The sequence below is a fragment of the Helianthus annuus genome, chromosome 15 (genome assembly GCF_002127325.2).
Source record: "Helianthus annuus cultivar XRQ/B chromosome 15, HanXRQr2.0-SUNRISE, whole genome shotgun sequence".
Classification (NCBI taxonomy): Eukaryota; Viridiplantae; Streptophyta; class Magnoliopsida; order Asterales; family Asteraceae; genus Helianthus; species Helianthus annuus.
Window position 1 is genome coordinate 137,550,742 of NC_035447.2, and position 14,719 is coordinate 137,565,460.

The following is a 14,719-nucleotide window of genomic DNA, read 5'->3' on the forward strand; positions in this document are numbered from 1 at the left end:
CGGTTTGGCGACAAAGTTGGCAATGAGGAGGTCATTTGGTGTAGGAAGAAGATCGGCCTCGTGAGGCAGAGGCGCGGCCTCTTCCACAAGAGGAAGAACGGTTGTGAGAAGGTTTGTTCGGGTGGGCATAGAAGGCGGCTTGAGGGGTTTGAGAACCATGTAATTGTTAGACAAACATTTCTTGATTCTCGGCGTTAGCCAAGAGATCACGAAATGAAGGGGCCGGACGAATGGTTCGGTGAGAGGTTGAAAAATTTTTCAAACGAAGGGCCGAGTCCACAGAGGAACCAATGACGTTTGTCTTCGTCGCTTATGGGGTGTCCAATAGCCGCAAGTTGGTCGGCCAAGGCTTTAAATTTTCGACCAAATTCCGAAACCGAAGTTGTTCCTTTTTGAACGGTTCGAAGGGAGTCTTTGAGGGTGTGGATTCGTTCAATAGAGGAGTTGCTATAGGCATCGGCGAGGGCTTTCCAAACGGCTTTGGCCCTGATATGACCTATAGGTTCGGCCATGGCTTCTTCGGTTAGGGTAGAGTTAATGAGAAGGACTTTTTGATCGGTAAGTTGCCAAGCAATGAAGTCAGGATTCGAGACAGTTTTGTTATCAGAAGTTATGGTTTCGGAAGGAGGAGAGTTGTTGCCAGTAATATGGTCAGTAATATGGTCGGAAAGTTTGAGATACGAAAGGACCGGGGTAATTTGTTTCTCCCATGTGAGATAGTTTGAGGAGGTTAATTTGATGTTAATAAGGTGGCTAAGGGAATGGAGGGGAAGGGATTGGGTTTCGGCAGCCATGAAAGTGAAGAAGGATGCGACCGAAACAGGAACAGGAAGAAGGGAAGGGGAGAAGCTAGAAAGAAAGAATCTTTGTGTTGTTTTAGGCCGATACCATATTAGTTTGCAATGGTTCAACTTGATTTTTACATTCCTGTACACCCTCTATATATACAAAACAATAACAACTAAGGAGATAATTGCTCCTCTAAACATGGATACGATTGACTAAATAATTCTACATAAAAGACTTGATGGAGAAGATGATATTGCTCCAAGAATTATGTTCTTTCCTTATAAGAACCATCCTAAAATCTCCATTCCCAGTTGCAAGTCTTTGATGATGATAATTTATCCGTTGAATAATCCAAATATAAGTGAAGCAGCAACAGCGAGTGATTTCGTATATAGATTGGAAGTTTGCGGGGGAAGCGGCTGGGCGACAGGTTTTTCTAGAAAGATTAAAGCACAAGGATGAGGTCAAAACAAAAGAAAAGTGAGAATTCAGAGGAAACCATCGACATTTGGAAGATTGGAGAAGACGTGTATTGGGTACAGGAGGCCCGAATCTGAATAGCTGGAAGCTCGGTTAACACGTTTATACGCTAACAAAAGAAATAACAATAACACCACTACTAATTCCCATGTTACTTCTTCCACCGAATCTGAATAGCATGTGTTCCCGTATCACTAAAAAGAAAACAGCAATAACACCACGACTAAATGTCTCGCCTTGTTTACACCCCTAGCGTCAGAATACAACTAATTACGAGTAGAACCAGGTGAGCTCATATAAAATGCCCCACCAACCGAAAAGTGTACGGTGAAATAATATATTGCATTCTCATGAACAAATGTAAATTGTAAACTAGAAAACAATCAGTCCATATACTATAGCTTTTATAGCTAAAACATATACATCCCACAAGATGATTATGGTTACAGTCCAAAGGCCACCCTCTGCACGTAATCTTGGCGTCTCTTGCTAGGCATCCGAAGTAGTCCTGTGATTTGAAGCTCTGTTACCGCCCTACAAAATCTCGCTCTGTACAATATGTGGTTAAGATTTTACAAAATCAAACTGAATATATGAGCATACCGAAAAACCTAAAAATGTCCCAAATAAGACTCAGACGTCAGAAAAAAAAAATGTGTATCTGGCTAGGACCCAAACCTAAACAAAATCATTTTACAAAATAGATATATAACGGACTGAAAACCTTTATTAGTTAAAACTCTGAGTATATTGGTACCGGTTCGGTCTGGTTTTACAGTTGTGTGTGTAGTTTTGCACACTACTATCATACAGGTGCATGATAAAAAAATGTATGGTTTGGACCGACAGTTGATTTTGTGAAATCTTAACAGCCAGTTCCAATACAGTTTGGGACCAAACAGTTCTAAACCAGTACTGGACCGACACTGAAGCAGTATTATAAGGTCCGGTTTCGGCTATCGTTTTCAAAATCTTGGGTATTGGACAGTTCAGTTTAGAGCCCAACAGAGAAACTGTTTTCTTTTTTGCTATTGCAATAATTGGAACCAAGTACTTTGAAAGCACACTTTCATTCTTTTCACCAATCATAGCAACCATGATGTAATCACATTGCTATTACAGGTAAAAATGTGAAAATCTGTTCGTTTGCGAAATTAACTTTTTACTAACATGCAAGCAAAAAATAACAAATGCATGCTAAAATGAGGATACTGAGCAGACGCTTCTGTTATAATTTGAGGTTGGGCGGTTATCTTTCTTTTTTTGGGCGATGGTGAAACCTTTGACTTGTGTTTGTCTTTAACGGTTGTTTGAGAAATGACTGCCTTGAAAGATTGATACCAGTCATGTAGATTGATAAGATTACCATGCTCCTGAGCTAGGGTATACCTGCAAATATATAAATAAATTAAAATGAAAGAAAAAAGAAGAATTTACCTGTAGAGATCAGAAAACTTACAAAACTTTAGTGATAAAAAGCACGAGTTTGGAAAGAATAAAATGGGTCACTTACAAAGATTTAACAGCTGGGTTATTAAATTTTCAAAATATAGATGATTGATGTAATTAACAAACTTTTTTGTGATTTAGTTTAAAATTAAGGAATTTATCTCTACAAGTACTAGCGATATGGATGCGTCGGAATGGTCATGCATTTAAAAACTATATTCTTACAATAGTGATCTAAATCTAAATCTTTAAATAAAAAAAAAAAACAATTTAAGGGTATGCATTTAGAATAGACTCTAGCCGACCGATTTGACCCATTCCCCTTTAGCTAACGTTTTTAGTGTTGGGCCATTTGACTCAAATCGACCCATTCATTAGTGCATGGGTCCGAATTGTGACTGAAAAAATACGAAAATGCAGAAGGAAAAAAAAAACATATTACATTAATGATGTATCATGCATTGATGATATTGGAACATTGTGACTTTTGGTGCAGCAGCAACTACACTTAAGGAACTTGTTGCACTCCAACAGATCAAGTTGGATCCTTTTTCTAGGATCTCCTACTAATGCCTGCCAAACAAGTAAAACGAATAAAAAGGCGGTAAATTTCGCTGTCAATTTGTAAAAAGTATTGTAGAAATAAATAACTGTATCAGATCAAAGTAGCACAACACATTTGTTTTGTACCATTATAAAAATTTAAATTCAATGAGCACATTATTATTTGTTAACACATTACTAAACCTATTTACTCTAGTTTTTTTTTAACCAAACTATACTATGGTCACTCAAAAATACATGATATTACACACACACACACACACACACAAAAACTAAACAGAAATATTATTTTCTGATGACTTACAGCTTGTAGTTTGTCGGCATTTCTGAAGCAGACAATTTCATGGAAAGGAATGCACTCAATGGGCTGCATATGCTCCCTGCTTCATAAACAGACCATCAAAACGAAGAAAATTACAACAGAAAATATTATTTACACTAGGAAATCAGTATTCCAAAAATGAGCTTTGAAAGAAGTTGGTTACCTTGTCATGCAAGTAATCAGTGCAGCAGCTTTCTCGCTTAATTTATCTGAATTTCCATTATTTCGGATTGTTTGTTTCCTGTCATATGAATAAAAATGACTTTAATATCATAATTCTAGAGGTTTAACCATTGTTACATGAAACTTTCAACTAGTCCTTTCAAATTATATACGATGATTACATACAGGAACGTTGGGTCAGGCAGATTGGGTAATGGGCCAAACGAAACACTAGCTTGGTCCAATTTATATGTTTTATAAAAATACTTATGCATTTAAATATTTTGGTAGAGGTTGGGTTGACCCACAAAAACGATATATTAATAAGTTATTTTTTCTCCTAATCGCTTTATGAGGTTGGGCAGCTTTCATCCATTTGACTTTTTCCCCTTTAAGCTATTTTTTATTTGATCCATTTGATATAAAACACAACCATGAATCATGATCAACCCATTCATAAGTAAATGAATTTTAATATTATTACCTAGATCTAGTCGGCGGTTCTTTCAAATTATCATCCTCTTGCAACCGAAGCTCCTTTACTTTCTCATGGATCTAAAATCAATAAGAAAGTCAACTGGTCAACAGGAACAGAGTCAAATACAAGTGGCAGCTGTAAACCGGCCATACCATATCAACACCCTCAGTTTGTTTATCCCATTTTTCAAGCAACTGATGCAAAGCAGCTGGTGGCAGGTCCCTGAGTAATAACATGAGTATATCAATTTAGCTGTAACAAAATGATAACATTTTAAAGATTATACACAATTGGTAAAACTTCATATTGCATTTTGACCCATTTGATTATGAGCGGGTTATGTTTTTATCACTAACAAGCATGGTTGAAAAAGTCGTTAGGCGCTCCCTAGTCGGTCGACCGGGGAGTTGAGAGTACTTGGCCTAGGCAGGGCGGAGAGTACTCAGGGAGTACTTGGACATGTTAAATTATAAAGATATTAGTTTTCGGGAAATTATATATATGTCAAATAACATAAATTTACTGATATTTATAACAAAAGACGTGAATATCAATGTAAATGAAAAAAATAGATGTGCAAATAGTAAAGTATTTCAATCAATGAGATTCATTCCTTTAAAAATGATATTCATTCTTTAATATGACAAACATAAAAATTATGTTTTATTTTTTTAAGTCAAACTCAGCCCAAGTTGACCTACTAAATCCTATTCTGGCCGAAGTTGACTAAGTTTGATCGATTCCGAGTAATTAGGCGGAGTTGAAGAAAGTTGCCTCAGCAGCCTACCTTGTAGCGATTACTCGGGGAGTACTCGGCCTCGGAGACCTTTTTTTTACAACCATGCTAACAAGTTGAATGATAACTTTAGATAAAAGTCGCCCCAAGGTGTACCTTTAACGCATATAACTTCCTAAATCATTGTGACCAGTGACTGGTTACCCTCTACTTCAAGTTATTAAACAAAGTTGTATGATTAAGAATCAAACAACGGACCACAGGAAATGTTTTTATTTACCTTATCTGACGAATCGTGCGACTAATTAACCCACCCTTTTGCCTTTCAAACGACTGCCCATGCATATCATAGTTCCATGAAGGCCTTTGAGGATCTGGTTTCACTTCCAAATGATCAGAATTCCTCAAGTTGTAAAGCTTTGGGTCCAATGCCTCATCATACAAGTCTAAGAGGGTGGTTCTCTGATTCTTTCCCACTTCATGCAAACACTGCATCATCAAATTTATTTTTCAAGGTTCATGTATGAATAAAAAAAAAAAAAGGGAATACACTTGGATGTTATTGTAGAAGAAAATTAACTTATCATGTGTACTTCATGTATTAATAATCACATGACAATAATGTCAGAGAATTAACGATGAAGGTCTCACCAAAACGACAGAGCTCCACAAATTCAGCACTTCCTTCATTTGTGATGCTCCACTTAACAAAGCTTCACTTTTTGGTTCAGAAAGTCTCCTTGCAACAAGATTATCACACACCACATTTCATAGGTTTTTCTAAATGTGGCAAAAAGGGTGAGTCGGGTTGACTCATAACACTTTTTGTCCAAAAATTTAGTTATTTTCTGAATAAATTAGTCGGTCAAATATGATTATAAGTAGTATATTATTTATAAATAATTTAATTCTTGAATATAATACTTAGAGGAATACAATCCACTTTTGGCAAGGTTTGATCCCTTTGACCAGTTACACATAAAACATGATCCAAATTGACCCACTCATAAATGAATGGGTTAAAGTGACTCTTAAGTACCTCATACAAGATGGAAGATCAAGAGCTTGTCTAGGCCATGCATCTGCCTCTGCAACCTGCAATTGTAGTAAATTATCACCTTTGAAATAATTATAGCTTCATGAACAAGTAAACATAAAAATATTTGTATAGATACAAATCAAACCAAAGATGGTTTCCAATTTTTTCATATATTAACGATGACTAAGGCAAAGACACATTAAAACAGGGGAAGATAACTAGTCTAAGTCTAAGCAGCTTAAAAGAAATACAATACAAGGAAAAAAGATTAACTCAAAAGAGCTCCTGGCTAACCTCTTCATCAAGTAAGCCTTTCACGGTGAAGCTTAAAGGCTCCATAAGAAAATGCTGGACAATTGCCATCTGTACAAAATTTGTATTTGTTTGCAATCAATCAGTTTCATATAGTAAAAATGTAAAATACCCTCTATTATTTATAAGCTAGCAAGCAGAATTGATAATAGCAGCACGCTTAGAGGTGGCAAAATGAGCGAGTCGGACAGGTTTGGTAATGAGTCAAAACTTGAAAGTTGCTTTGAGCGTTTTTCTAATGCATATAACCTCCTAAATCATCAAATTCAAAATGTACGATATTCCTAATGTAAATTTTTAATCAAATTTCTCACAATAATTATTCATAAAAATGTAGGATAATTTATGATGTAATCAACCTTTTCCAAAATGCCACTTATATATTAAAACTACTTTATAGGACACCCAAGTGTTATCTGGTTTCATTTAATACCAAATTTGCAGTTAAACATCTTTAACGCGGCTTTGAAAAGAAAAAAAAAGTAAAAACCTTTGTAGCGATCTATAAAAGGGCAACGCTTCAATTTAAAAAAACTACGGTGCTCTTGTGACTTAAATTTCAACCCATTTTCTTTTTAAATACACAAAAAAACCAGCCCGGCCTATTCAGAAGTCGCCACTTCTAGACTGCTTATAGTTGACCTAAAGCAGTTTTGGCCCAAAACTTATAATTTTCTTTAGGTTAACTTTGAAACATATATGATTACAAACTATATGTTATTTTAGTAACGGTCTATAGTTTTAAAATATAAAATGCGGAATTTGCCAACTCTAGTGCTTATAATTGAGCCACAAACCTTTACAGCTCGAACGAAAGAAGTCAAGGTTCCATCTTGTCTCAAAAAGCAATTTCTTATAAATGCTGCAACCTTGTGACCGACTAAAAACCCAGAACACGGTTTCACAAGAACTGCTTCAATAATTGCGTCTAATCTATCAGTTGGATGTCCCAAAAAGAATTTGGAAGGCGACAAGTGTTGAACTGCTTTTGAAGAAAGTATATTTTTTGGGGCTTCAAGTGTGGTTGCAACTCCCAATATCAAGATTACCGGAATCTTAATCACCCATTCACTGAATAAACCACAAAATGCACTAACTTAGCTGCAGATTTTGGTTATATCACATATTGACATATTTGTTGAGTTACTATACATACCTCAGCATGTTTCCCAGTTTCTAGCTGGCTCTTTATATATATATATATATAAAGTGATTTGCCGTTCAAAAAAAAAAAACAAAAACATACCTCAGCATGAGTATGAAATCAGAAAGTACAGAGGCACTACACCGATCCATATCTTCAATAATAACAACCACTGGGTTCTTATAGTTATCATGCTCCATATACCAAGATGCTAAGATGGATATGTCAGCTGCCTGTTAAGAAGATAAAACCGTAAGAAGAATCAAGAAAAGAATAGAGAAAGAAGGGTTTTCACAAATCTTACATCAGTGCTACCATTCAAGATCTGCCTTAATAAACTTCTCAAACAACCACCTATTCCACTTTTGGCTGAAAAATCTACTGATGACAGGTTTGCCATGTGGCAACCATGAGATTGTAAATGTACACCTAGGTCCGCAAATGTTTGAAGATCATCAACGAATTCTATGTTGCCTGCAAATCAGAGTGCTGATACTTAGTCCTTACTGTTTCATTTTCACCGATTACAATAGAAAACATTCCGAATGAAAAAAAATGCCCTTAAATATTTAGAAAAATAAATATAAAACAATTATAACCTATAACATGTGGACGCCTCATTAAAGATACTTGTCTTTTTAAGATCTTTACAGACATTTTCATCACTTGACATACTTTTTGCGATAAATGGTATAAAAAAACTAGCTATTTGCTTGAGTGGCATATATGGTAGTAGTCTCCACATATGTTATCGCTTCAGACACTTACAATCTGGAAAGATGACGAAAATGCCCATAATGTTTTTGAAAAGACAACAATTTTAACCTATAGCGTGTCAAGATCTCATCAAGAATTTATGTCATTCAAAGTTTAATCACTTTCGTCATTTGACAACCTTTTTCGACCAAAATTGTTAGGAACGGAACCAGATACATACTAGGGTGGCGGGTTGCCTATAAAGTAATTTTGACATCAAGGTTTAAAAAGGCGATTAGAGGCGCGCCTCGAGGCGTACGCCTCAGGTGAGGCGCTGAAAAATCGCAACTAAGGCTTAGCCTCACAGGGGGGAACTGAAACCTAAGCCTCAACCATACGAGGGCGGTCTGAGGCGGTCTGAGGCGTTGAGGCGGTGAGGCGAGGCGGTGAGGCTTAAGCCTCACCAGACTTGTGCAAATTGATCAGTTTTTTGTTTTCTGGACTATTTTTTTCGGCCCAAATAGTTTTTATTGGGCCTAATTGGTGGTCAAGTCCAACAGTTAACTTAAAAAAACATTACGAGTCCAATAGTTAACTTAAAAAAACATATCGTAGGTTATAAGAAAACCCTAATCGAAGAACAGCAGTCAATCATCTTCTCCAGGCAGGATGAACAAGTTGGTGTACGTTATGTACAATAGGAGATTGAAGCAAAAGTTTATAAAGAAGGCGAATCTAAAAGACGATGAAGACCCGATAGTTGCTGATGAGGTTTTGTCAGATGATGAGTGGATAGCCAACTCGAGTGGGGATGAAGATGAAGATGAAGATGGCATGGTTGGAGTTGGCGGATCAAATGAGGAAGAAGGTGAGAGTTCATCTAGGAGGAAAAGGAAAAGAGTTATTACTTTGGTTGATGAAGATGACGATGACGATCTAAATCCGCCATATGAAAACCTTGAGGAGGAGGATGATGATGATGATGCGGAGTGGAACGAGTATCATGATATTTAGATGTCAGTTTAAGCTATTTGAACTATTTTATGGAGTTTGTTTAATGTTAAACCTTGTTTGTTGAACTATTTTATGGTGTTTGTTTTATGTTAAACCTTGTTTGTTGAACTATTTTCTATTTATGATGTTTGTTTTATGTTAATGTGTGATTTTTATGAGAGATATCCATATTTTTTTAACTTTTTTTAATAATATTTCGAGGCTTACGCCTCGACCTGCCTCGAGGCTTACGCCTCGTGAGGCTAAGGGAAAATGCCTCGATACCCGTTTTAGCCTTTTTAAACCTTGTTTGACATATGTATGCAAGTATTCCTAACAGATTAGTAACGTCTCAAATCACTTGAATTCCAAAGGAACTTCACTTACTCATGACAACAAAGGCGGTGAAAATTTGATTAGATGTAACATCGGTTACAATAGGGTATGAACAAGTGGCTTTGTTGGTATCAAGCTTGCCACTTGAACAAATTGCACCAAAAGATTTCTGTACCCATCCATTTATCTCATTGAATACATCAGCATTGATGTTGTGCAAAACATCCTGTATTACAAAACGATTACATCAGCGTTGATACTTATATCAAGATAAAAAGTGCCAGAAAACAAAATGAGAGTTTAACACAGAGACCGAATGTAACCTTAATGGTGGATTCGATTTTCACCCAAGCATCGTGAAAATTTTTCATTCTTGAGTTCTTGTGCAACTGATCATCCAAAAGTTGAGATTCATCACTAGCAGCCAACGAAGATGACAAATTAACTTTCACTTTTCTACTAGTTCTTCCAACAGGTTTTCTAGCATGCTGTTGACTGTTAGATGCTTTGTGGAGCACAAAAAATGGCTGTAACATAAAAAAAAAAAAAATCAACATCAGATAACCATAAGTCACAACCAGCGCCATTTCAACGTTTTTTGGGGGCCTTAAGGGGCTGTTTGGCAAATTCTAATTACCATTTTACACAATGAATATCATAATCAAACAACATAACAGACATAAGCAAATCCAAATTGATTTATGCACAGCTCAAATTTGTAAACAATCAGTCAGTTCTGTTTCAAAATCGGTTTTTAATCAGTTGGGTTCAGTTTTAACCTGTTCCAAACCAGCTTCAAACAGAAAAAGAGGAGTTCTTAAACAGGACGGCTTTCATTATCAAGAGCAAAACATAAACCCTAATTGTTTCTTCCTCAAATTGTTCTAACTTCATATCAGATATCATATCACAAAATACGAGATTCAAAATGCATAAAAGTTAATTGAAATAAAATGTACAAACAGAACAACAATAAGTTCTATCTTAAGATCCAGAACCGTCGTCTAAAACGACATCGTTTACGGTCACCTGATCGTACTGATCGTGTTGGTCCATTTGGCGATTCAGATCGTTGCTGTTACCGTCACTGGTGCCGGTTCCGGAGTTGTATTGCTGTGCTTTCTCTAGATAGGGTTTAAATCTAAGCTGTAGGCTAAGATAGCCGAATGCTAGAGCTCCGATTACTACCAGACCGGACCTCAGGTGGAGGAGAGTGGGTGGAGGAGAAGGGTAATTACCTAGGGCTTTGTGTATGAAATAAGATTTGAATATATACACAGACACGTATTGTTTCAATTGAGATTCTCGACAAATTATACATTAGATTTGGTAAATGATTTTGAGACTGTAAATTCAAGGTCAAGCAGTTAATGAAAGTAGAGATGAGAAGAGAAGAAATTAAACCTTGAGATCGTTATCGGAGATGTGAACTTCGTCCGCCGTTGCCATCGATCTGCTGTGCTAGGGTTCTTCTTCCTCCTCACTCCGGTTTCACCTTATTGTTTTTGGCGGGAAAATCAGAAAGAAAAGGGGACGGGTTGGGTTTCTAGGGGTTTTATCATTGGGCTATAGGTTGGTTAATGTTTCCTTAATAAATAAATAAATTTTCATTATTGATTTTTTTTCTTTTACAAATATGTATTTATTTATGTATTTATCGAAACCGGTTGAGGTTGAGATCTCGTGTGTCGATATAAATTACCAATGTTTTAAAAATCGATTTTTAAATCATACTAAATTGAGATTAGAAATGATTTAACTGGTTGTATCGGGCGGTTCAGCCAGGTTGAATAGTTAACCCTATAATTCGTTAAAATGCAAAATGAACTCAAAAAATAATTCAAAATTACATGATTCCAGAATAAAAAATAATCCAAAAGTTAATCCATATTAAAAAACTAGTAGGGTGCCCGCTCGATGCTGCGGGGACGACAATTTACACCATTGTACTTCAGTACTTGAGGTTGCAATGGTGAGAACATGCAACGCTATAGTTAAAAACACGGCAAACAAACAATTTGAAGACTAGAACAATGCAATAGCTCAATTAGCACTGTAGGGGAAGTGAAGATTTAGGTTTCATACCATAGGTCTCAAGTTCGAATCTGATTCCAACCGGGTTTTACCACAGTGGGCCTTTGGATGACGGATTTTTCCCAGAATTGGTGATGGTGGGCTTGGGCTACACATATATGTGCGGTCACGGCCGTATATGGTTGTCTTTTGCAATTGGGTTACCTCGGGTAGCCGGTCATTTATTTCATTGGTCGTTAAAAAAACAATAAAATAAGAAAGCAAGCAAGCAACATGGTTTTTTCATAAAGCTATTAATCTATCTTTATGTGTAATCATTACAACCACCGCAAGATTATAGACTACAAGACACGGTTTAACTATGTTATGATAAGAACAAGTTTCTAACTGAAATTAAATAAAAAAAAGTTTCTAATAAGATTCCCACATAAGTGTAAATAAAACAAGCTCATTGTACTTTTGCCTTCTAAAAAGAAGGCAAAGTGGTCAGAGAATTTAATTTCAATTCATAACTTTCTTTAAAAAGTTAAAAACTTTAAACCAAATTAACTAAATTTCAATTGATAACTTTCTTTAAAAAGTTAAAAACTTTAAACCAAGTTAACTAATATTATTATTCTGGTTAAGGGAATATTTCATAGAATAGTAACCAAGTTTTAAAAGTGTTCTAATTAGGTCACTTGTGTCGTTTTTGTCACAATTAGATAATTTAACATTCAAATCGAGCCATGTCTTTTTTTCCACGTGTCAAGAAAAAAATGAAGCATAAGATGTTGGGGTCGAATTATTTTAATATATGATATTATATTTATTAAAAATAAAAACTATTTAATAACATTAAAAATTAAAAAAACAAGTTACAATCCACGTCATCACTCGACGTTAGCATCAAATAAAAGAGAAAAAAAGAAACAAAAATCCACATTACCACGGTTATCGACGAAATGGATGAATAAACTCTTAATTTTAATGAAAAATGAATGTTGAGTGACCTGATTGGAACACTTTTGAAACTTGAGTGACCTAATTGGAACACTTTTGAAATTTGGTTACTATTCTACAAAATTACCCCTCTGGTTAAACTTTGGTTTTAACCCAAACTGAACCCACCCAATCTTCATAATCTTCCTTGATAAATTCTATACTTAATGAATTATTTTAAATGTTTTTTTAGAAGTTAGTGCATTCTTTGTAAGTTTAGTAACACATTTTTTAAAATGTTACAAGGTAGTCAGTGGGGTCGGGTTGAAAGGTGCAATTCGTTAAGCTTCCATTTAACTGGGTGATTATTTAATTACAAATAAGAAAGTTAAATGAAGCTTTTAACAACTCATCTATAGTACATTACCTGATTTATATTGTAAAATACTGGAATACTTAGAATAGTAGAAACTCAAAGCAGAGAACTTGCAGGGTCAATTTTCCCTTTAACCTTAACAAGCCAAGTTGAGCCGAGCCAAGGCTATGTCGACAACAGTATCAATGATGTATTGCGCGATGCTAGACTTGGATCGATTCGGTTAAAAAATTTAAGCAATGGGCGTGCTAACTGAAAATATGACCCAACATGTCAAAGAAAACTCAGCTTGGGTCCATATAAAGCAGTAGATTTTGTTGACTTGTTAAAGTGACGATGGGGAATCCATTTTAAAAGGTTACTTTTGCTTTATGCAACTCTTTGTTTGAAACCCAAAATCCACATGTATGACTTTTATATAAGTTAGTTCATGAACCCATTACATTTATACCCAGAAGTTCATGCATATTAAATAGTTAATAAAGCCTTTCGGCCCCATTAAATATGGTGACAATAGTTAAAAGGACTTCACCTCTATATAAACGGCATTAGAAAAGCCAGGTAAATGGGTCATCCTGGCCATGTAGAGGTGCTTACATAGTAACAATAAAAAAATGAGGCATTATTTATTAACAACAATCACGAATACACACGACAAAATTTATATTTATTCCAAATACGTCTACACGATGAACAAATACACCTGAGATCATCATCGCTTTTCTATAAACAGAGCAATGCCACTTTAAACCGATTTATCTACATAGTAAAGACACTGATCAATAAGAAAACTCATTAAACAAAATTTCTAGAAAAAAAATATACATATAAACTTCAAAGGTTATAAAATTTCTAGAATAATTGTAACACCCCCAAAAATTCACCTGCGGAAACTCCGCGAGGCGTGTCACGCATCAGAGTTCGAGCCACCAATCACATTGAACCAACGATAAATATTAAAATAAGTCATGACACTATTTTACCAAAATAAGTTGCCAACATAATATTAATTCTCAAAAGTTGTGTAGCGGAAGCATGTAATAAGTTGTTTAGCAATTGTTTCGTAATAACGCTTACAACCAATGTATTAAATGTATTTTAATCCAAGAGCCTCGATCCATGACCACTCCAGCACTCCCAGATAGCAAGCTTCCCAATTCCAAGATACCTAACGACCTGCGAGCATGTAACACGTGTATCAGACAAAGCTGGCGAGTTCACAGTTTTAGAAAATGTTTATTACCCGTTGTGTGAAAAACCGTTCAATAACCAATGCAAGTAATATTGTTAATATCTCATTTCCGAACAATGACGGCTCCTGAAATACACGACTGCCCTTCCCACGTACTCCTATCTAGTACTGGGCCAGACTGGGTCATTAGTTCACCTCCGTCCTCTACAGGCACGGGGTGAGGGTGCCAAACCTAAGTAGCGCTACTAACTAATACCCGATGAGGGACTTACAAAAGATGATAGGTGAGAATATTAACCAATATACTCGTTTTTACCCAAAGACTCATCCCCCCCCCATGGGATACCCACTGACTGTCCCCAACCACTGGGACGCATGCTCGAATGTAGTGAACTCACCTTGGTTTGCTCGGTAGAATTATTTACTCGTTTCACAACAGTGATTTACCAAGCCCTATGACAGTTACACATAACAATCAGTTGCATACAAGCACAACACGTATCATTTCACATTTAGTCATCAGCTAGTGTACACGAATACAATGTTAACACCCCAATATCTTTCGGTTCACACTTTCATTCGACACCTCGGTTATGTTTCGACACTATCTTTCGTTTCACATTTATCCTTCGACACATCAGTTATCAATCGGTTAACAGTTATGTTTCAACACTATCTTTCGGTCAACAACAGTTA

General features: G+C 35.9%; 1 protein-coding gene across 2 annotated transcripts; it reads right to left on the reverse strand.

The window, feature by feature from the left end:
- Positions 1-1,493: 1,493 nt before the first annotated feature.
- LOC110912688 (origin of replication complex subunit 3) lies at positions 1,494-11,060 on the reverse strand. Of its 2 annotated transcripts, none has more exons than XM_022157477.2 (17): positions 10,905-11,060; positions 9,824-10,027; positions 9,552-9,726; positions 7,780-7,949; positions 7,578-7,708; positions 7,129-7,402; positions 6,314-6,382; positions 6,020-6,075; positions 5,632-5,716; positions 5,261-5,469; positions 4,397-4,466; positions 4,251-4,321; positions 3,768-3,845; positions 3,587-3,662; positions 3,161-3,291; positions 2,482-2,658; positions 1,494-1,818 (listed from the first exon to the last, which is right to left on the reverse strand). In XM_022157477.2, the coding sequence occupies exons 1-17, from the start codon at positions 10,947-10,949 to the stop codon at positions 1,713-1,715; spliced, it is 2,127 nt and encodes a 708-aa protein (XP_022013169.1). In that variant the 5' UTR covers positions 10,950-11,060; the 3' UTR covers positions 1,494-1,712. The 2 variants fall into 2 exon arrangements, with proteins under 2 accessions (XP_022013169.1, XP_022013168.1); XM_022157476.2 differs by having other exon boundaries at positions 5,632-5,719.
- Between the last annotated feature and the right edge of the window lie 3,659 nt (positions 11,061-14,719).

Excerpts from the sequence above, each read along its gene's own strand:
- LOC110912688 (XM_022157476.2), bottom strand. The coding sequence starts at position 10,949 with ATGGCAACGGCGGACGAAGTTCACATCTCCGATAACGATCTCAAG. Across the intron at positions 4,322-4,396 it reads AAACTGAGGGTGTTGATATG|ATCCATGAGAAAGTAAAGGA; the intron begins GTATGGCCGGTT and ends TATTGATTTTAG. Across the intron at positions 1,819-2,481 it reads ATAACAGAAGCGTCTGCTCA|AGCGAGATTTTGTAGGGCGG; the intron begins GTATCCTCATTT and ends CATATTGTACAG.